We start from the raw sequence: 21821 nt of genomic DNA on the forward strand, positions 1-21821 counted from the left end.
TTTCAAAATTGTTTCACTGCTAATTTCAAATGATGAGAGGTGGAAAAGGCAACGGCAGCGGGTGGCCCAATAGCCCTGAGCAGGCTGGAGCAGCGGGTGGCCAGCACAGTTACAGAGCAACAGTCCACGACACCAGCCTGTGCGCGTACCCACATGCAGCAGGTCCACATTGCTCTTTTAATTTTTCAGAATATTCTTGGCTATTATTCCTTGCCTATTTTTTCCACACGAATTTTTCGACTCATCTTGTCAAGTTTCAGAAAAAAAGAAACTCTTGGCATTTTTATTAGGTTCTGATTACATTCATAAATTAACTTAGAAGTGATTTCCAGTGTACAGTAACGTAATCGTCAAATACAAGAACACGTGTGTCTTTCAACATGCCCTTATGGAATGCTTAAATTTTTCCTTACATACTTGGTAAGTTTGTTCCTAGATAGTGCTTGTGTTGCTGTTGTAAATGGAGTCTTTTCTTACATTATATCTTCTAACTAGTTGTTAATGGAGCCTATTGATTTCTATGTATTAATTGTGTAACTCATTAGCTTTTGTTGTGGACTAAAGTGTGTCCCCCCTAAACTCAAATGTTGAAGCCCTAACCCGCAGTGTGACTGTACTTGGAGAGGAGGCCTTCAGGGAGGTGACTAAGGTGAAATGAGGCCATAAGGGTGGTGCACCATGTGTGTACAGAGGAAAAGCCATTTGATGACACAGCAAGAAGGTGGCCATCTGTCCATAAGCCAGGAAAAGAGTTCTCATCAGAAACAGATTCTGCCAAATCCACGATGTGGGACTTAGGGCCTCCAGAACCGTGAGAAAATAAGTTTTTATTGTTTAAGCCACCCAGTCTGTGGCAGCCTGAGCAGACTAACACACCTTTCTATCTATAGTTTTTTGTTTTTAGTTGATTCTCTCATACCTCACTTTTTCCCAATTTTTATACTTCTAACATACTTTTCTTGACTAATGTTAACTAATAACTAATACAATGCCCCTAGTATTCTTCTGTTAGTAAGATGCTGGTTTTTAAGCTGAGATAACACAAATACACATGCACACACTTTCAATCACATTAAGGAAGTAGAATCAATTCTCTGATAAAGTGTTTTTTTACAATCAGCAATACGTCTTGAATTTTGTAAAATGTTTTTCACCATCTATGGAGATGATCATACAACTTTACAACTAAGATCTAATCATATTATGATATGAATAGATTTCCTAATGTTGAACCACCCTTGCATTCCTCACATAAACTTAATTTGATTATATTATCCTTTTAATTCTTTAGTTTTACTATTTTTGTCTTCTAATGTATTTTTACCTGTATTAATTTTTTCTGCTTTCTTTTGGTTTTCTTTATTGCTCTTTTACTAACCTTTGAGGTCCTATACTTTTTTTTATTTTTTCATTTTTACTGATGTAAGATTTTGAGGCTTTTCTGTGAACTTTGTTTTACTTCTGTCCCAAAGAGTCTAATATCGTGTGTTTTTAAACGTTATCAACTAATACTTCAATTTTGATATGTATTTTTTCCTTCCACTTAAGAGAACATAAGAGGTTTTAACCTCCAAGTGAACAAGTCCTTTTTTCTGATTTTGTTATTGATTTCTAGTTTGATTGCTCTGAGATAAGAGAATGTTTTTTTCTATTATATCTACTTTCTGGTTTTTTTGCCATTATTACTCCATAAAAACTTGAAAAAAGGCATATTTTCTCTATTATCAGGATACAAAATTTATTATACATCCATAAGACCCTGCTAATGTTGCTTGGTCTCCTGTATCTTTACTTATTTTTTGACTACTTCATCAATTTTAGAGATGTAAATTCTATTTCTCCTTCCATCTCTGGTACTTTATGTTTCATGAATGTTGCTACAGTATTTTGAGACACAGATATTAATAACTGCCATATTTCCATTGTGCCTTAGTATTATAAAGGGCCATTTTTTTGCTCATTAATGTTTTTAGGCCTGAATTTAGCTTGAGGGTATTCAGATTACTACCCTTGCAACACAGTATTTGACTGGTATACTTTCACTATCCTTTAGTTTTTAACATTCCTGAATTACTTTGAGTTTTATTTCTCATGTATTATGTCTGCCCAACGATCCAAACTGAAAAATTTTGCTAACATGTTAGTTAAGCTTATTCACATTTTATTGATATCACAGATACAGTGAGCCTCAACTGTCATTCTTTCATGCTGTATTTACTTTTTCCAGATGTATTTTTTAAATGTCATTTATGAATGGTTTTTGTTTCTCTTCTTTTGCATATTAAGTTCTTTTCATACTAGGGAAGATTTAGACTTTTGTTCCAATAGTTACTACTAAACATGTATTTTCATGTAATACCCTCAGTCATCTCTTTCTTTAAATGATAACTAATGATTCTGTTACAAATAAGAATAAAATTAGCTTTTAACCTCTTCCTGCTGCCTTTCCTCCTCTTGCACAGCTTAATTTTAGTCAATAGTTTTATATTCATTAGTGGTTAACTATGTACTTTTAAATATGTTTAGGCTTCTATTGCTTGACTTTTCAGCTTAATCAAATCCTTTGATTCCCAAGTATTTCCGTTAAGGAAATCAGAAAGTTATTCTGTTTTCTATCTCCCTTCTATTTTTAATAGTAGCAATATTTTGTCATTGTCAGAGTAGGTACTATTTGTCTATTACACTGTCACCCATTCCCCCACCTTCTCTTTAGTTTTAATTGTACACTTAACTACATATTAAATACATTCAATATTGGGGATTGAATGTGTTTTTCTGCCAAAGTTTCTTCAATCAGTTCTTGGTTGGAAGAAATGCCTAAGAAAGTGCTCTCAGGAGCAATATTCCCTGAATTCTTGATGTTCAACATTTTTGTAGCATATATATACATTTCTATCCAAAAGACAGCTTGAAGGACAGCTTTTCTTTCCTTAACCATCTTGTAGGTGGAACTGCACTGTTTCTTGGTATTGAATGTTGTTTTTGAGAAGTCTGATGCCAATCTTATTTTCTTTCCTTAATGATCTTTTTAAATAAATGCATAAATAATTCCCTTTATTTCCTATAAAGTTCAATAGCCTATGTCTTTGTTTTGATCATTCGTGGTTAATTTTCCCAGTTACATAACGCACCCTCTTAATATGTAGATTTAGGTCTTTGATTTCAGAAAATTTTCTACATGTAGCTTTAAGCAGTCGTTCTGTCCATTTGTTTTATTTTTCTATTTCAGGGACTCTAGTATAGGTATGCTGGATTTCCTTTACTTGCCTTTTATTTATCATTTTCTCTTGAATCCTTTCTATTTCTGTTTTTCTTTCTTTGTATTTCTTATTTCTATCCACTACGTCTTCCACTGTGTTTTCCATAAGGTCAGTTCTCCCTTGTGCCACTTGAAATTTTAGTTTTTATTTCTGTAACAGTTTTACCTTTTTTCTTCTTTTTAGTGAGGAAGATTGGCCCAGAGCTAACAATTGTTGCCTATCTTCTTTTTTTCTGCCCAAAGCCCTAGTACATAGTTGTACATCCTAGTTGCAAGTCCTTCTAGCTCTTCCGTGTGGGACGCCACCAGAGCAGGGTTGGATGAGCAGTGTGTAGGTCCAGGCCCTGGATCCGAACTGGCAAACTCTGGGTCACTGAAGCAGAGCATGCAAACCCAACCACTATGCCACCAGGCTGGCTCCTGAAATGGTTTTATCTTTACTTTCTATACCTTTGCAAAGTCCTTCCAGTTCTGGTTTCACATTCTCTTGTTATCTGCGCGTCACCGCCTATTGTCTGTCCATCTTTACTGAGAGTTACAATATTTTGGTATTGGGCATGGCTTCTCCACTTCAGTAAGTTTTCAAGCACACGTCCAAATGTTATATTACAGGTTTTCTCTGCTTAGTGAGGTTTCTTCACCTACAATGCAGTTTCTCCCTGCTTATACAGTAAGATCTTTAGGTGGATGTAGTAGTTTTACCTTTTGGTTAATCATATTTGAAACACTTGGATTTTCTTGGACCAGATGTTAGCAGGGAAGATTGCTCTGGAGCACAAGGGGCAAAATCAGCTCTCTGCTTCTTGGCTTGAAGTTTCCTTATAGTGATCAACAGTTTAAGTTGGCTCATCTAATGGTCAGTCTTCCTCAGAGTCTCAAATATTACGCTGGTTCGGGGGTTCTGATCACCAGTCACTTTTTTTCTCACTTTGCCACAAGAGGATACTGCCCTTGTCTTTTGGGTGAGCCATCCCCTCTTTTACTAGCCAGGTTTTCTTAAATCTGACACTTTCATACACTCTGCATGACTTCTCTCTCTATCTCCCTCAGCACACGTGCCCTCTCCTGCTTGTTTTAAGTCCTGTCCATACTGTTCCTACTCAGAGTGGAGCTCTCTCTCTGAGGATGAGTATTTGCTGCTGATTTCTGAGACTGTCATTGCAAGGAGCCCCCTGCACCTTTCCATTCTTTCCCTCCTCACCAGTGTAGCTTTACACTTCAGTTATACTGGTGTTGGGCATTTTTCACCACAAATCAACGTTAGAGTTTGTAGGGTTTTGCTTTCTGCCAATTTTGCTAAAAATGTTATTTCATTCTCCTTGTTGCTATGTAGGAGTTTTCCTCATTCTCTTTGTTGCTATGTATGATTTTAAGGAGAATAAATGGGACCCTTTTGAATTGGGCTGCAGTCATATTCCTACTGGAACCAATTGCTATATTCTTAACTGAATAACAAAGTGTCAACTTAGGCCAGCTTTGATCCAAAGTGTGATCTGGCTAAATAAAATGAACTATAACCAGCCTCCCTAGCCCAGTTGATAATAAAATACTAAGTTATGCAAATAATAAAGATGACACTAAAATTTAAAAGATCCAAATAATTACTGAAAAAATGAAGGGATAGAGCAAATACTAGGGTTGAGAGAATTCTGGATAATGTAAATAAAAGATATTTTAAAATGTATATTAGAATAACTTTTTAAAAATAACTTTAATCTTCAACTTGTCATTTTGACTGTTTCTACTATTTCTGCCACCTTACAATTGTATATATAAAATATATTCAAAGATTATTGTAATATATACTCCATAATTAGTTACATTTTACAGAAGAGGTGTGTAGAAGATGACTTTCTCAAAGTTAGTAATAGTACCAGCAAGTGAAGTAGAACTTGCACCTTGTCATTTCCTTGATAGCTATCTTATTCTTCTAGTCCTTCTAAGATTCCTAAAATCACTGTTTGTTTTCATTCTATTTCCAGAATTATTTCTGGATTTCTTTCAAACATAGAGGCTTTTAACAGTTTCAAGAGCATAAGACAAAATATGATTTAACAAATGAAAAAGTAACAAAATTTAATACATTTGATGATTGTTACTGTAACCAAGTTCCTAATATAATGAATCCCAAAATCACAAGTGGCCAAATCTCAGTGGCTTACTATAGGAAACATTTGTTGTTCACATCACATTTTCACAGGTCCAGGTGATCTTTGGCTCTGCTCCAGGGCCTTTTTCATTTCAGGAGCCAGACCAGAAGAGCAGGGACGTGCCTCTTGTGATAGAGAACAGAAGCAAGATTGCAACCAAACCATACAGTTACATTCAAGGCTTCTGCTTGGATATGACATACGTATCTGCTCATTTTATATTAGCTAAGGAAATCACACGGCATCAACCAATGTCAAAGGGGCAGAGAAGGAGACTCTCTGACAGAGAGAAGAGAGTGACTGTGAACAATAACATAATTCATTTCAGTAATTCACATTTTCCATCTGCTAATATATCAACCAAAGAGCTTAAATTTTTTAATAGTCCTTTCCTATGACGTGCTACCTGGTACCTACTAGTAATACCAAACCTTTGGTCATGAAGCACTATAGGAGAAGTAACCTCGTCTCCCCCACTGTTCTACCTAGCTGCTGTCCACCTCTTGAATCATCTTCTGCCTTCCTAGTGAGAAATGAGACCACCTATGTCAATACACCTCAACCAATGCGACTGAGAACTGGGATCACCTGGGCCAACAACTCTCAACTATTACAGGAAATTCTTGTCCAGGAAGACAAAGCTATAAATGAATAAAGAACCATTTGCTTCAGGAAATTCTTGCAAGCCAATTTTTCCAGGCAAATCTGTAACACTCTGATTTACAAATCTGGACAGTTAAGGCAAACAGCTTGCTTAGCCGACAAGTCTGCTCATCAAAACCATCAATTTGTGTTCACCGATCCTAAACTACTGTGTGACAAACTCCACCCAATCTCAAACAATTCCTCACCTTGAAAGACCCAACTTAAAACCAACTGAACAGAGACCTCAGAACCCAAGAAATACTCTACCCTAACATCCTCCTCCTGAGACTCTAACAAGGTTCTAGCAAGGTGCTGTTCTCCCTGACTGGCGTTTACTACACTGGGCTCTGCTTATCAACAGGTTTCCCTGGGATTTTTTGGGGGGAGCTGACAGTCTACACCAGACTCCCCCTACCCACCTGGTTTTATTTAAATACATCTCTCTAGCATTTTGTATGTTGTTCTTCTGGAAACAGGAGTCATCAAAGAATTTTTGGAAAATAGGTGACTAGGTCAAATTTCTTAGTCTTCTCAAATATCTTTGTTTTCCAATCATCACCTGGCAAGGTGTTTGGCACTTGAACAAATTCAAAATACTTAAGTTGTTCTGAAATGAACTGTACATCAGGGCACAAATTCTGGCTCTGTCTTGTACCAATTCAGTGACCCAGAAAAAATCACTGGATCTCAGTTTATACATTGGGCTATTAATAACTGCTACAATATATACAACATCTCAAAACTACACATTGCTAAACATAAAGTGTATTTTAGATAACATTTAAACATTCAAAAGTTTTCAATTCAACAAATATTTCTGAGGGAACGCTGTGTGCCAGGGACTGCACTCATTCAAGGCCCTAGATTCAGAGTTTCCTGATTTACTCATTTCTACCAACTGCCACTTCCCCTCTACTTCAGCAACTAGCTCTGGTTGTCACTCCAGGATTATGTTATCACACTGGTCTACCTTTGAATTGATCCCATTTGGTGATTTGGATCTTCAGTCCTTCCAATTATCTCTTTTATTCCTTCCATATCTCCTCTTTAACCTAATGAAAGCCTCCAGCCTCTGGACCCAAAATCATCACATAGAGCAAAGCTCTGACGATCAAGACCACCCTCTTGGACTAGTAAATGAACAAAAAATAAATTTGATTGTGTGAAGCCACTAATACTCTGGCATTCCTTTCTTTTTCCTTTTTCTTTCCCATCCTCTCTTCCTTTCTTATTGTAGGTGGCATTATTCAAACAAATAAACACAGGAGCTCTTACAAGAGAACAATCCATTCAGCTTGAAGAATGGTAAGAGCAATTAGGACAATTACAGAAAGGAGCAATACCAGAAACTCAGTTTTGAAGGATAAACGAGAATTTGTCAGGTGGTCAATGGGGTAAAGAACATCCCAGTTAGGGATGATGAGTTATGATTCCTAATACTCATGCTCCAATGAACCAGGCATCTGCTTCATTATCATCATTGTAGTTGTCTGTCATCATCAAACCAGCTGACAGTTATTGAGAGCTTACTCTGTCTCAGTGTGACAGGCACTCTTGGCTGGCTAACGTACCACCATCCCTAACGTACCACCATCCCTAACCTACTTCTCCACTTGCCTCAATTACTAGAAAAGTAAACACTAACTTTCTGGTCTCCCTTGCAGCTAGAGATGGCCACTTTACAAAACTGTGGCCAATGAAATGAAAGTCAAACTTCACTGACGTGTTCCAGGAAGGCTTAAGTGAGGATGAATGTGGTTGATACCTTCTTCCTGCCTCTTTCTGCTCTGAATACAGATAAGAGTCTGGAGCTGGTAGTCATCTTGCGACCATAAAAGAAAAGAACCATATCTGCAGCCACCTACTTTGAGACTTCTGTTTATGTGAGAAAAAATAAACTCCTACTGATTAGGGCCCTGGGTATGTGGTACTATTTAACTTTTAAAGCCAAACCAGTCTGATGTGATAAAGCCAGGCAGTGTTCTAAGCACTTCACAAGTATTAACACCATTAGGATCATTTGGGGTTTCAAGGTAATTTAAGAGACCATTTGGGAGAATTTTATCAAATTACTGATCAATTGTGTCCTGTAAGCTATAGGATTTTAGTAATGCTCCAGCAGTGTAAACTTGACTTGGTCCTCACAAGCTTCTAGGCAAAACTAACTACGAGAAACAGAACAGTTAACTCATAGCCTTTATTCTTTATTCTATGAAGAAAACCATACCATGTGGTCAAAAGGTCTGGAGTAGAGAGTGGAGGAGGTTAAGTAGGACATGCGTCAGGAAAGCCTGGCTGGAATCACAGACTGCATGCCACACAAAGGAGACAACACAAAAATGAAAAAAGCTCAACTGTCTTAATAACCAAAAAGGACAAATTAACATTTTCTTTTTTGTATGAAAATTATACATCCAAAGTCTGAAATAGTGATATTAGTGCAACAAATTTTTTTAAAGAGGAATTCAAACAAACCTTTTGATTTTTCTGTATTTCTTCTCTCATATGTTGATTTACAGCAATTCTGGTCAGAGATCTGGGAAAATATTGATATGATTCATTCCTCCTTAGATGTTTAGGACTAATCTATAATTCACTGTAATGTAACACTTTCATGACTGAAAAGTGTACATTCTCACATAGCCGATTTGCCAAGTGGTACGATGGCTTTCCTTTGATTCAGGTGGAATAGAGATTGTCAAAAGTTCATGTGCACTAATTGTATGCAAAAATATTGTCAGAGCTTGTTTACTACTAGATGGTACTCATTTTTCAAAAGCATTTGATTGAAAATGCTATTCTGCGTTGTTTTGCCCACAAAGGAAATCTTTGTATGAAATTACCAACATCATCATATGCGTCAATGCAAACAGGCAATTTTCAGAATATTTGTACATAAAGAATGTTGCTTAACCTGGGATCTTTACATGAGTATATAAGTTCTAAAATACTGGTAATAGTGACTGCACATATTCATTCTTGAAGAGCTTATAACTCCCTTATAATTTGAAGGTAGAGCAGAAATGGTTTTTACTAAGCCTATTAACTGCATTTGACTTGAAAACTCCTCTAAGATGGCTTAGTTATATATATATACGCCAATTTTATACACAGATGAAAATGACTTAAAAATTAAGATTGTTAATTCAAAGTTACGCCTTAAGTAAAACTCAAGCAGAAAGGTATATCTTAAACCAATGTACAATAACTGTGTACTATCTCTGAAAATTTGGCAGCATTGGGGAAAAATTACAACTGAAAATTTGACAATACACATTTTTCATTTGTTTAGCAAATATTTCAACAGTTACTGATTGTCTACTGAATGGCTTTAGACATATGCTCAAGCCTACAATTTAGCCATTAAGCAGTGTTAGCATAGTTTGCAAAATTTTTTTAATGACCAACCACAAATTAAGATCAGAGTTTAGCAGCAGAACCCCTGAATAGTTGTACTGACTTACAGACAAAAGAGCAAATCAACAGTCTTCTTAAAACTAAAATTATTTTACTTTATTTGTATTTGATCTAGTGATTTCAAAAGCTACTGTTACTTAACGGCAGTGTGGGTAAACATACACATTTACACTCACAGATACATATTTCATGTTTTAGTATTTAAACGCTGACTTCTCAAATTCTTGACCGGGTAAACAAAAATTGACTGAAAAGAGTCATATTAACATACTCATTCTTAATCTGTAAATAAGGTGACAACTTCTTTATTTTCAGAGTACTATTAAAAGGTTCTTGGTATCTTGTGGCCAATTAGGTACTATTTGTTTTACAGAAGTAAAGAAGTCCTAGCTTTAAGATTCACTAATTTATACTGTGGATGAATGTACAAAATAGTGTTTGAGACAAGAGAGGCCTCGTAATCATCCACTGCTTCTGGAAGGGTGCTGAGAGCACAAGGATGCTCTGCAATCCCTCTCGATAAAACGCTGCTGTCGCACTTGTCACTGCGGTATGTCTCCAAAATAAGCTAACTTACTGGTTGCTTGTAAGTTTACATTCTGTCATTCCTAACCAGAATACAAAAGCATCAACATTTTGTTATTTTGTAAATCCTTATAATACCTGGTACCCTGAATTGTATGTTCTGGTTACTTTTAGATATGCAAATGTATTATCTACTGAACTGGCAGATGTGTTTACTGTAACATCTGTATTTCCGGAAGCAATTCAATTAGATATCCAATTGGCAAAAAAGTATTCCAGAAAATATTCCATACAATTAAGCCATTACTAATTGTTTGGAACCTGAAAGGGCAAGAACATGATTTGCCATACTTTGGTCTATTTAGGATAATACATTTCTTCATCTTCCATAGAGGAAAGAGAAAAATGCTCCTTTATTATTTATTGTTTAAACAAGTTTTTTCTTGGATTACCATGTCTCACTGTTTATGTTTAAATAATTTTTAAAATAAATTACTTTTCCATTCTATTGGCCTCTAATTCAAGTTCTATTTTGTAGTATATACACCCGTGTGCACAAGTCACTATTCTGCTCTAGTAAAAAAACCAACATACATAATGAAGAAGGGCCCTGATTTCATAAACACTATATATACTAGAATTAATTGACATCATTATGTTAAATGAAATAGCTATTTTCATAAAATTTATTTAATGGAAAGAGTTCTGGCTATAATCAAACCAATTAACTTTAGTATACCTGGCTTTTAGGGGGAAGTTCTGCGAGATGTCTTTCATTAATTTTATGGCATCATAAACTGGAGTGGACATTATTTGAGAAGCTGCTTGAAAACTAAGATCTGTAAGAAAAAAATATCATTAAGGAAGTTATTATAATGTCGGAACTTTATAGACATGTTCATGTAATTTATATAATTTACTCAACCCCTCTTGCCATAATATTCATATACAGACACGATAACATTCTTACTCTTATATTTAGCATTTTTCAAAAGTTTTAAATGGAAAGCTTTCACTTACATCCAATTAAGGTAAGCTTTCCATTTTTATGAATGAGAAACTATCATTTAACGCCTATTATTTGTTTTCCAAAAATTACAGTTTAACTTCAAAAAGATGTATATATATATATAAATAAATATAAAAAGAAATGCTGATGCAAAACTATTTTTCTATACTCAGGTTAAATAAAACATGCAACAAGAAGCTTTAATAAAAAGAATAACAGGGGGCGGAGCAAAATGGCAGGCTGAGCTGACCTGGGATTCTCTCCCCTCCAAAATACAACAAAGAATTGGAAAAACTGAATTTCAGAGAATGAATCTAATGTCACCACATTAGAGACCTACAATACCAAGAAGGCGGAGATCATAAACCTAGCTTTACACCTTCGGAGGCGCTGGAACGGTAGGAGAGAACGTCGCTCCCTCCCCTAGAGTCTGCGATCGCTGCTGCGCAGGTTGGGAAGGAGCGGGGGAGGGGCAACGCGACCGGGGATCATCCAGGACTCCTGCTGCTGATTCAGTGGAGACCCGCTGACCGGGGGAAGCTTCCGTGCTCGGGGACCCCATAAACCCAGGGCCTCGGGAGACCAGAGAACAGAACTGATCTGAATCCAGATCAGAGTGCGAGAATAGCAGCCCCTCCCTCCCGGCAAAGCCAGTGGATGCAGCCATCTTGCCCCAAGGCAGAGAGCTCAGGACACACAGCTCTTGACCCCCATCTAGTGGCAACAGGCTGTAACTGCAACCGAATTCTACCACCATGTGAAAAAACCGCTCCTCTACCATCCAGCAATTTATAAAAGCCCCAGACCAGAAGGAAAACAATAAAAACATAGAATTAAGTCCTGAGGACTTGGAATTAGGTAAACTAAGTGATAATAAGTTCAGAGCAGCTATAATAAAAAAACTCAATGAGGTAGAGAGAAAGATAGAGGAATAAGCCAATGAGTTCTGGAGTTACTTCACAAAAGAGATTGAAATCATAAAGAAGAATCAAACAGAATTACTAGAGATGAAAAACACAATGAACCAGATAAAACAGAACATGGATTCCCTGAATGCCCGTGTAGACACCAGAGAAGAGCAAATTAACATAACTGAAGATAGACAGGCTGAATGGCTCCAGACAGAGGAAGAAAGAGAACTAAGAATTAAAAAAAAACAAGGAAAATCCCGAAGAGACAGTGGATTCAATGAGGAGTAAGAACTTAAGGATCATAGGAATTCCTGAGAACGTGGAAAAGGAAAATGGGGCAGAAAGTGTGCTTAACGAAATTATTGAAGAGAACTTCCCAAATCTAGGGATTGACGGAGAAATGTGTGTAGAGGAAGCTTTCAGATCTCCTAGATTTGTCAATGTAAAAAGACCTACTGCAAGGCACATAGTAGTACAATTGGCAAGAAGGAAAGATAAAGAGAGAATACTCAGGGAAGTAAAAAAAAAGGCAGAGAATAACCTACAAAGGAGCCCCTATCAGACTTTCAGCAGATTTCTCTACAGAAACCTCACAAGCTAGGAGAGAATGGAGTGACATATTCAAAGCTTTAAAAGATAAAAATCTTCAGCCAAGAATACTCTATCCGGCAAGAATTTCCTTCAGATATGAGGGATAAACTAAATCTTTTCCAGACAAACAAAAGTTAAGGGAATTTGTAACTAAAAGCCCTCCACTACAAGAAATCCTCAAAAAGGCTCTCATACCTGAAAAAAGAAAAAAGAAAGAAAGGGGTCACAATCCACAGACTAGGGAGACCGACGGATAGAACCAGAACAGGATAGCAAATATTCAATTATAGCATTAGGGTAAAGGTAAGGAAACCACCAAAACAAGGGCGATCTTATCACTCTAATACAAATTCATAACACGAGTTGGAATAAGACATGAAAATAATTATTTAGGAGGGGAAGAGCAAAGGGTCTAAATCAGTCTAGGCCAAGTAAGTAAGAGACCACCAGAGAATAAACTATATTATACACGAGATTCTAAATACAAACTTCAGGATAGACACTAAAATAAAATACAGAACAGAGTCACAAATCATAAATAAGGAAAAATCTAAGAAACCCAGCATAAGAAAGTGCAGTATTAAAAGGGTAGTCTAAAGCACACAGGAAAAGAAATGCAGGAAAACAAGATAGTGAGTGACAGATTGTCAGCATTAAGTCCACATGCATCAATAATCACTCTCAATGTAAATGGATTGAACTCTCCAATAAAAAGACACAGAGTGGCAAATGGATTAAAGAACAAGATCCAACAATTTGTTGCCTCCAAGAAACACACCTCAGCCCCAAGAACAAACACAGGCTCAGGGTGGAGGGGTGGAGGACAATACTTCAAGCAAATAGCAAGGAAAAAAAAGGCAGGTGTTGCAATTCTCATATGAGACCAAGTGGATTTCAAAATAGGACAGGTAAAGAGAGACACAGAGGAACAATATATAATGATCAAAGGGACACTTCATCAAGAAGAAATAACGCTTATAAATATCTATGCACCCAACACAGGAGCACCAAGATTCACAAAGCAACTATTAACAGACCTAAAGGAAGATGTTAAAAACAACACAATAATAGTAGGAGACCTCAACACTCCACTCACATCAATGGACAGATCATCCAGACAGAAAATCAACAAGGAAATAGTGGACCTAAATGAAAAACTAAAACAATTGGACTTAATAGACATATATAGATCACTCCACCCTGAAGGAGCTGAATACACATTCTTCTCAAGTGCACATGGGACATTCTCAAGGATAGACCATATGTTGGGAAACAAGGCAAGCCTCTACAAATTTAAAAAAATTGAAATAATAACAAGCATCTTCTCTGATCATAGTGCTATAAGGCTAGAAATTAATTACAAGAAAAAAGCTGAGAAAGACACAAAGATGTGGAGACTAAACAACACACTACTGAACAAGCAATGGATCACTGAAGAAATTAAAGAAGAAATCAAAAAATACCTGGAAACAAATGAAAATGATAGCATGCTATACCAACTCATATGGGATACAGCAAAAGCTGTATTAAGAGGAAAATTCATCGCAATACAGGCATATCTTAACAAACAAGAAAAATCCCAAATAAGCAATCTTAAACTACACCTAACTGAATTAGAGAAAGAAGAACAAAGCCCAAAGTCAGCAGGAGAGAAATAATAAAAATCAGAGCAGAAATAAATACTATTGAAACGAAAAAGGCAGTAGAAAGGATCAATGAAACAAAGAGCTGGTTTTTTGAGAAGATAAATAAAATTGACAAACCACTAGCCAGACTTACAAAGAAAAAAAGGGAGAAAGCACAAATAAACAAAATCAGAAATGGAAGAGGAGAAATAACAACAGACTCTGCAGAAATACAACGGATTATAAGAGAATACTACGAAAAACTATATGCCAACAGAATGGATAACCTAGAGGAAATGGATAAGTTCTTGGACTCCTACAATCTCCCAAAGCTCACTCAAGAAGAGGCAGACAATTTGAACAGACCAATTACAAGGAAAGAGATTGAAACAGCAATCAAAAACATCCCAAAGAATAAAACCCCAGGACCAGATGGCTTTCCTGGGGAATTCTACCAAACTTTCAGAGAGGATTTAATACCTATCCTTTTCAAGCTATTCCAAAAAATTAGGGAAGATGGAACACTTCCTAACACATTCTATGAGGCCAACATCATGCTGATACCAAAACCTGACGAGGACACCACGAAAAAAAGAGAACTACAGGCCAATATCACGGAGGAACATAGATGCAAAAATTCTAAACAAAATTTTGGCAACCAGAATTCAGCAATTCATCAAAAGGATCATACATCATGATCAGGTGGGATTCATACCAGGGACACAGGGATGGTTCAACATCTGCAAATCAATCAACATGATACACCACATCAACAAACTGAGGAATAAAAACCACACGATCATCTCAATAGATGCAGAGAAAGCATTTGACAAGATCCAACAGCCATTTATGATAAAAACTCTGAAGAAAATGGGCACAGAAGGAAACTACCTCAACATAATAAAGGCCATATATGACAAACCCATAGCCAACATCATACTCAATGGGCAAAAACTGAACACCATCCCCCTGAAAACAGGAATGAGACAAGGAGTGCTGGGGGCTGGAAACGTGCTGGGATATATTGAGGAAATTCTGTTTACAGTTACTCTGCTAGAAAGTGATATAGAGCTGAAGCTGGAACCCTGGTCTGTTAGATTCTACCATCCCACGGAGACTACCCTAAGAACATCTTTTTCTAAGCTTTGACTCCAAGTTGATCCACCACTTCACACTGAGAATATGGAAACAAAACTAGCCTTGTCACTGCAGACTGGTTGTTTTACTAGTATTTGCTAAGCTAAGATTCCACCTTTAGTGAAATGTTAAAGAGAAACAGTATGCTTCACTATTAGGTAATGAAAGAATTCAGTTTTAAAATCTTTTCTGACTCTTGACAAAGTAATGAGACTAATGCAATCAGTCAAGGTATGAAAACAACCTGGGGCCGGCTCCGTGGCCGAGTAGTTAAGTTCGCGCGCTCCGCTGTGGCGGCCTAGGGTTCGGATCCTGGGCGCGGACATGGCACCGCTCGTCAGGCCACATTGAGGTGGCGTCCCACATCCCACAACTAGAAGGACCTGCAACTAAGATATACAACTATGTACAGGGGGGTTTGAGGAGATAAAGCAGAAAAAAAAAAAGATTGGCAACATTTGTTAGCTCAGGTGCCAATCTTTAAAAGAAAAAAAAAGAAAACAACCTACGGGTCTGTTGACAGATGATGGATAAAGAAAAGAATATTATTCAGTCTCAAAAAAGGAGATCCCGCTATTTGAGACATCACTTTTTTTTTCCCCTTCTTCTGCCCAAAGCCCCAGTACATAGTTGTATATTCTAGTTGTAGGTCCTTCCAGTTCTGCTATGTGAGACGCCACCTCAGCATGGCTTGATGAGTGGTACTAGGTCCACACCCAGGATCCAAACCGGTGAAACCCTGGGTTGCCAAAGCAGAGTGCATGAACTTAACCACTCTGCCATGGGGCCAGGTCCAATTAAACAGCATTTCTTGAGGAAGCCTTCCCTTTCTATTTCCTTCCCTCCCCGCCACCCCAACAGGTTCAGATCTTCCTGGCATGTACCCTTCATACACCATGTACTTTCCTCTGCAGCATTTACAATGGTAATTTTTACACTGTTCTTTTCTTTTTAATGTTCTACCTCGTATTTTCGTTATTTGGAATCAGGACATGTCCCCACTATTAGATGTTTAGCTCTAAACACTGGTTTTTAAAATTATTTATGTTTATCTAAGACCCTTAGAAGAAACAACGTATCTGTTTTAGCTCATCATTTCATCTTCAGAATCTAGTATTTTTCAAAATGTCAGGTGGAACCCATTTAGTAGTGAAATCAGATTAATAGGAAATACATTTTCTAATGAAATAGGGTAGAATAAAAAAAGTTTTGCCAGAGTGAATAAAATGTAGTAAACATAAATACTGTATGCTGAAGCTTTTGGTTTTGAGCATATCTATGTATTCACATATTATGCACAGTATGGGTCTTGATAACAAAATATACTTCCTACTGTAGGTCTCAAGCAAAAATTATAAAACTAAGGCTATAGGGACATGACTGACACCTAGCAGACATTCAATAAATATTTGTTGAATCAATCAAAACAAAAAGTACTGATCACTTTCTCTTTCTTGAAAATCTATTTCCTTCAGCTTCCACAACGCACTCTTCCATTTCTTACCTTTCCACCGTGTCTTCTTTACGGTCTACTTTCCACACGTGGCCGAGCACCACAGCACTCTGCCCCGTGCACCGACTCGGTCACTCTACCACTTCAGTTAGCACCCTCTCCTCTTACAACCTTTATGCTAAGATTTTCAGCTTTGTAAATCCTCTCCTTTTGGCTTAAGGACTTTACATTCACTCCACCACTGGACCTCGTCATCTGGATGTGTCACAATCAGTTTAAGTCAATCTTTTTAATGCTGGTCTCATTATTTCTGGGGCCCATATTCAACCTTAAAACGACCTGACACGTTTTATATTATCTCTACTTAGGGTCAAAGCTGGAAATCTTGAAGTCATCTTTGATTCCTTTTATCTCCTAAATATTTGCCAAATCCAGCCTTCTCTTCTACGCCTTCTACCACATAGTTCAAACTCTCATGACGTTATTTCAATGATGTCTTAACTAATTTTCCTGTTTCCAGTCCATTCAAATATATCTTACACAGACACTAAAGAAGTTAATTAAAACTAAGCTGGCTATCTTTGATCTCTGTTTACAAGCCTTCAAAAGCACCCTATCACTTACAATTTTCTAAATTATGAGTCCCTTTGAGAACATTTTGAAGAAAAGGTAGATTGCTGCTTGCCTCCACACGGAGGAGTTGGGGAGAAATAGGGTATGACTGTTAATGGGTATGTTAGTTTCCTTCTGGGGTGATGAAAATACTCTAAAATTGACTGCAGTTACAGTTAAAGAATTCTGAAAATATACTAAAATTCATTGAATGGTACACTTTAAGTGGGTATCTTGTATAATATGTCAATTATATTTCAATAAGCTGCTACATTAAAAAAAAGTTGATGAGATGGGACAAAAGTTACGGATTACCCAAAAAATGACGTTTCCATGACCTATTAAAAATTAAAAATAATAAAAAAGAAAATTACAAACTGAAAAGGACTTAAGAGTTTAATTCAAACCAAATTTTGGTCACAAAATATTTGCCTATAGGATGTTAGCACAGAAGCTAAGTTAACATTGAAACCTGCAATGGTCTATTAAGATCAAAATTTTAAAGAGAAGAAAACTAAGGTTTAGTCCTGATTTCTCCCGACCTACTACTCAGGATTTTTAACCAGTGTTACAGATTCTCTGAAATGTGATTTAATACTTGAGATGAACGTCTAAGATAAATCATGTATACTTTAAAAATGATTAGATAATATATAACTATCCTTCATATAATTTTAAGTCTTACAAAAATATGATGTGTTTGATGGATAACCTTTTAATTAAATATATTTCCACAAAAAGTAATGTAATAACATATTATTCACATTAATAATTATTTTGTCTATGAAATAAGTTATATCATGTTATATAAAAGCTTAACAAAACAGAGATCAGTTATCAAAATGCTGTGTTAAAGTAGACCAAAATACTATACCTTGTAGTTCCCACACTTTCAAAGGAATCATTTCTTTATTACTCTCAATCAGGTATTTTTGGAATGCGGTCAGATTATCTCTAAGATGTGAATATCTCTCTCTGCATTAGAATATTAAGTAATGTTAATTATTATCACCTAATACAAATCATTATACAAGCAGTATATTTTTTAAATTGACTCTTCCAAATAGACACAAACTAAGATAATAATAAACTGCGATGCAGCTACATCCACAGAACTTAAAAATGATGAGGGAGATATATGTCTACTTTTGGTCAATATATAAAACCAAACCAAACCAAACCAAACCAAAATCTAGAGGGATGTACTCTCAATTGTTAACATGCTAACGTTACCTATAAGGAATCCAAGCACGAGGGCAGAATTATTAGTTTTTACGTTACATACTTTTTATTTTAAAATTTTATAAATTAGAAGTACTGCTTTCATAATTTAAAACAAAAGCTATTTTATAATGAAAGACATTGATGCTTCTATACAATCTTAGAATTTACTCTATTTCTGAAAAGTTCCAACTTGGAAACTTATAAGAACCTTAAATAAGGTCAATTTTGCCTAATGTTAAAACACATCTAGACATCTTTTAGAGAGTGCCAAATATTAATGTACTAGAATGACATTTTACTGTACATATAATCTAAATAATCTTCTTTCTTCTCTCTTGAAATCAAAGTATAGTGCCATTTCAGATTTAAAAAGACAGAATTCTTGGGACTGGCCCAGTGGTGTCATGGTTAAGTTCACACACTCCGTTTCGGCAGCCTGGGGTTCACGGGTTCAGATCCCAGGTGCAAACCTATATACTACTCATCAAGCCATGCTGTGGTGGCTTCCCACTTACAAAATAGAGGAAAATTGCCACAGACGTTAGCTCAGTGACCACCTTCCTCAAGAAAAGAGAGGAAGATTGGCAAGAGACGTTAGCTCAGGGACAGTCTTCCTCATGAAAATAAATAAATAAATAGAATTCTTTTGTGAAAAATCTTATCTAGCCAGCAGAAAAACTTATAAAACACATATTTTCAACAGCAAAGAGAAGATTTTAAAAAGTGAAATGAAAAATAAATACACAGAACATACACACAGAAATGCATTAATCTTGTATTTAACAATAAATACATACTCTACTCAATATCCTGCAATTTTATTACAACATGGGACCACATTTTGAAAATCAATCAAGACTATAACTGCTCATATAGTAAAAAAGCAATAGAATTTCTTCCAAAAAGAAGTTCACTATGAATTAAATTGACTTCTCCTTTCTCAATATTTTACATTACAGAGTAATGTAAAATACTTACATTAAGTTACATTACATTAAGTTTATAAGAGCTATTATATTGCTTTTCATATTTAATCAAAAGCTTAATGATAATTTTTTCTGCTAAAATTATTTATGTAATGCAGGTAAAAATACATTATTCATACAATACCTCAAAGCAAAGAGTTTTTGCCTAAATCAATTGAGTAATTGTATAAAAACTAACTTTGAGTATTTCCTCCTTTAAAAAACTAACATTCTAGGGTTCCAAAGGCTTTTTGGATGAGTAATTTATTCCCATAAAAAGTTATGTTTAAAACAGAATAAGGGGGCCAGCCCCGTGGCCGAGTGGTTTAGTTCACACACTCTGCTTCAGCGGCCTGGGGTTTCGCCAGTTCAGATGCTAGGCACGGACACGGCACTGCTCAACAGGCCATGCTGAGGCCACGTCCCACATAGCACAACCAGAGGCACTCACAACTAGAATATACAACTACATACTGGGGCCTTGGGGGAGAAGGGAAAAAAAAAAAGATGACTGGCAACAGTTGCTAGCTCAGGTGCCAATCTTTAAGGCAAAAAAAAAAAAAAAAAAGACGGGGGAGAAGAAATTGGCTTAAAAAAAATAATAAATAAATAAAACTACAGATTCCAAGTTGTTGCAACACAACTGAAAATGCAATAAAAATGTATTGTTATCCACTAAATAAAAACTTTACTTAGAATAAATCTGTTTGCATGATGCATTAACTTTTTAAGCCCACTAATGTGCCGCTTGGCCAAAATACTTTAGGAATAAAACTCAATCATCAGCATAAAGTAGCAGAGTCTCCAAAGATGCTCCCCTCACTCTGTACCCTTATCTACTCACCAGGAGACCTGACCTTAGCGACCTTTATAAATACTTGTAATACTGAATAAGAGCTAAAAATATTAATAGAAACAGTCTTTTACTTTGAATTAATTTTGTCTTTGTAATGGAATGGCAAACTTTCCCTTCTTGTAAATAAAGGAAAGCACACACAAAACTCTAATGATCTCTTTTCATGAGTATTCAGAGAGCACTCACCATCCTATTCCTTGTCTTCAACCAGTGACGCAGGAAAAAAAAAGGGGCACAACTTTAATTTTTGAAAGGTTACTTATACAAGTATATGAAATTAAGACCAGATGCTAAAAGGTTTCTAATATAGTAACCTGTGGCACAGAAATTTAAGTAAATAAATATCTTATCTTCTTTTGAGGCATAAAAATTTTGATTTTTTCATGCTAAAGATCCAATATTAACCATGATTTCTGTAACTGATTAGATCTGTAACAGAATCTATAAAGTTTTGTTTTAGTTTTTTGCCAGAGATAACTTTGATCATTTTCAATTCCTTTTTTCTAATCATACTCATCATCTTGTGGAACTAGTGACTATTTTCAATTTTGTGCTTTTTGCAGTAACTGTGACTTACTTTTGTAATAAAAACAACATATATATTTTAAAAATGAGAAACATATACCTTCACAGCATATTGGATTAATTCCTTTAAGGATAAACTTAAGAGTACAGTAATAAAATTTTATTTCCATTCAGACCTACTTTAGTTTCCCAAAGAGAAATCCCTGAACTTCTTTTGTTTCAACCTCATCTTCTACGGAGGCATTAGTCACAGCTGTATTTTGGAAACAAAAACAAGACAAAAACATTTTTAGACTGGGAAAGGAATACACGATCAAAAATTAGAGCTCAAAATGAAATCAAAGTCCATGTGGCTTGCCTTGTTTTTCCTTCATATATCAGCTTAATGACACATGCATGTACACACGCCGTATTCCTGAGTATGCTTTCTCTTTTTAAACGGGCTTGAGCATTAAATATTTAACAACCATAATAAAGGCTCTATAGACAATTTCCTAGTCAAGTTCTATTTTATAATCAGAATGATAAACCACAAGGCCTGCAACCAATATTGGGTTCAGCTCTTATGGCAGGCAAGAGATCCACACCCTAACAAATATTTTGAAAACAAAATATTTTCAACACCTTTAAAGATAATCAAGAAATCTTCAGAAAGACACAAAACTCATGGCCTCAAAGAATAAGGACAGAATAGTTTATATTCATTTTCCTTCCCTTTCCCTTTTCCTTTACTTATCAAATAACTATACATACAGTGCGGTGAGTGGTCTAGGCAAAGGGTACTTTGGGACTGTAAGAATCTGTGGCCTCCTAGAGCCTGGGCTGCTCTCCCTCAGACTGCACCAGAGCTCATCAAGTCTCCTTCTCGCCTCTCTTCCTGCCCTCCTGCAGATCTGACCTCTAAGACCACAACTGAA

At 36.1% G+C, this 21821-nt stretch overlaps 1 protein-coding gene across 3 annotated transcripts in view; it reads right to left on the reverse strand.

Moving 5' to 3' along the window:
- UGGT2 (UDP-glucose glycoprotein glucosyltransferase 2) overlaps positions 1-21821 on the reverse strand; it is a 184724-nt gene that overhangs the window by 124423 nt on the left and 38480 nt on the right. For all 3 annotated transcript variants that reach the window (XM_001916487.5, XM_023621731.2, XM_023621734.2), the window contains exons 7-10: positions 21085-21157; positions 18209-18309; positions 10736-10835; positions 8530-8590 (exon numbers count right to left, since the gene is read on the reverse strand). In XM_001916487.5, the coding sequence (XP_001916522.1) occupies positions 8530-8590; positions 10736-10835; positions 18209-18309; positions 21085-21157 (335 nt within the window). The remainder of the gene's footprint in view (positions 1-8529; positions 8591-10735; positions 10836-18208; positions 18310-21084; positions 21158-21821) is intronic.

The sequence above is a fragment of the Equus caballus genome, chromosome 17, assembly GCF_041296265.1.
Source record: "Equus caballus isolate H_3958 breed thoroughbred chromosome 17, TB-T2T, whole genome shotgun sequence".
In the NCBI taxonomy this organism is placed as follows: Eukaryota; Metazoa; Chordata; class Mammalia; order Perissodactyla; family Equidae; genus Equus; species Equus caballus.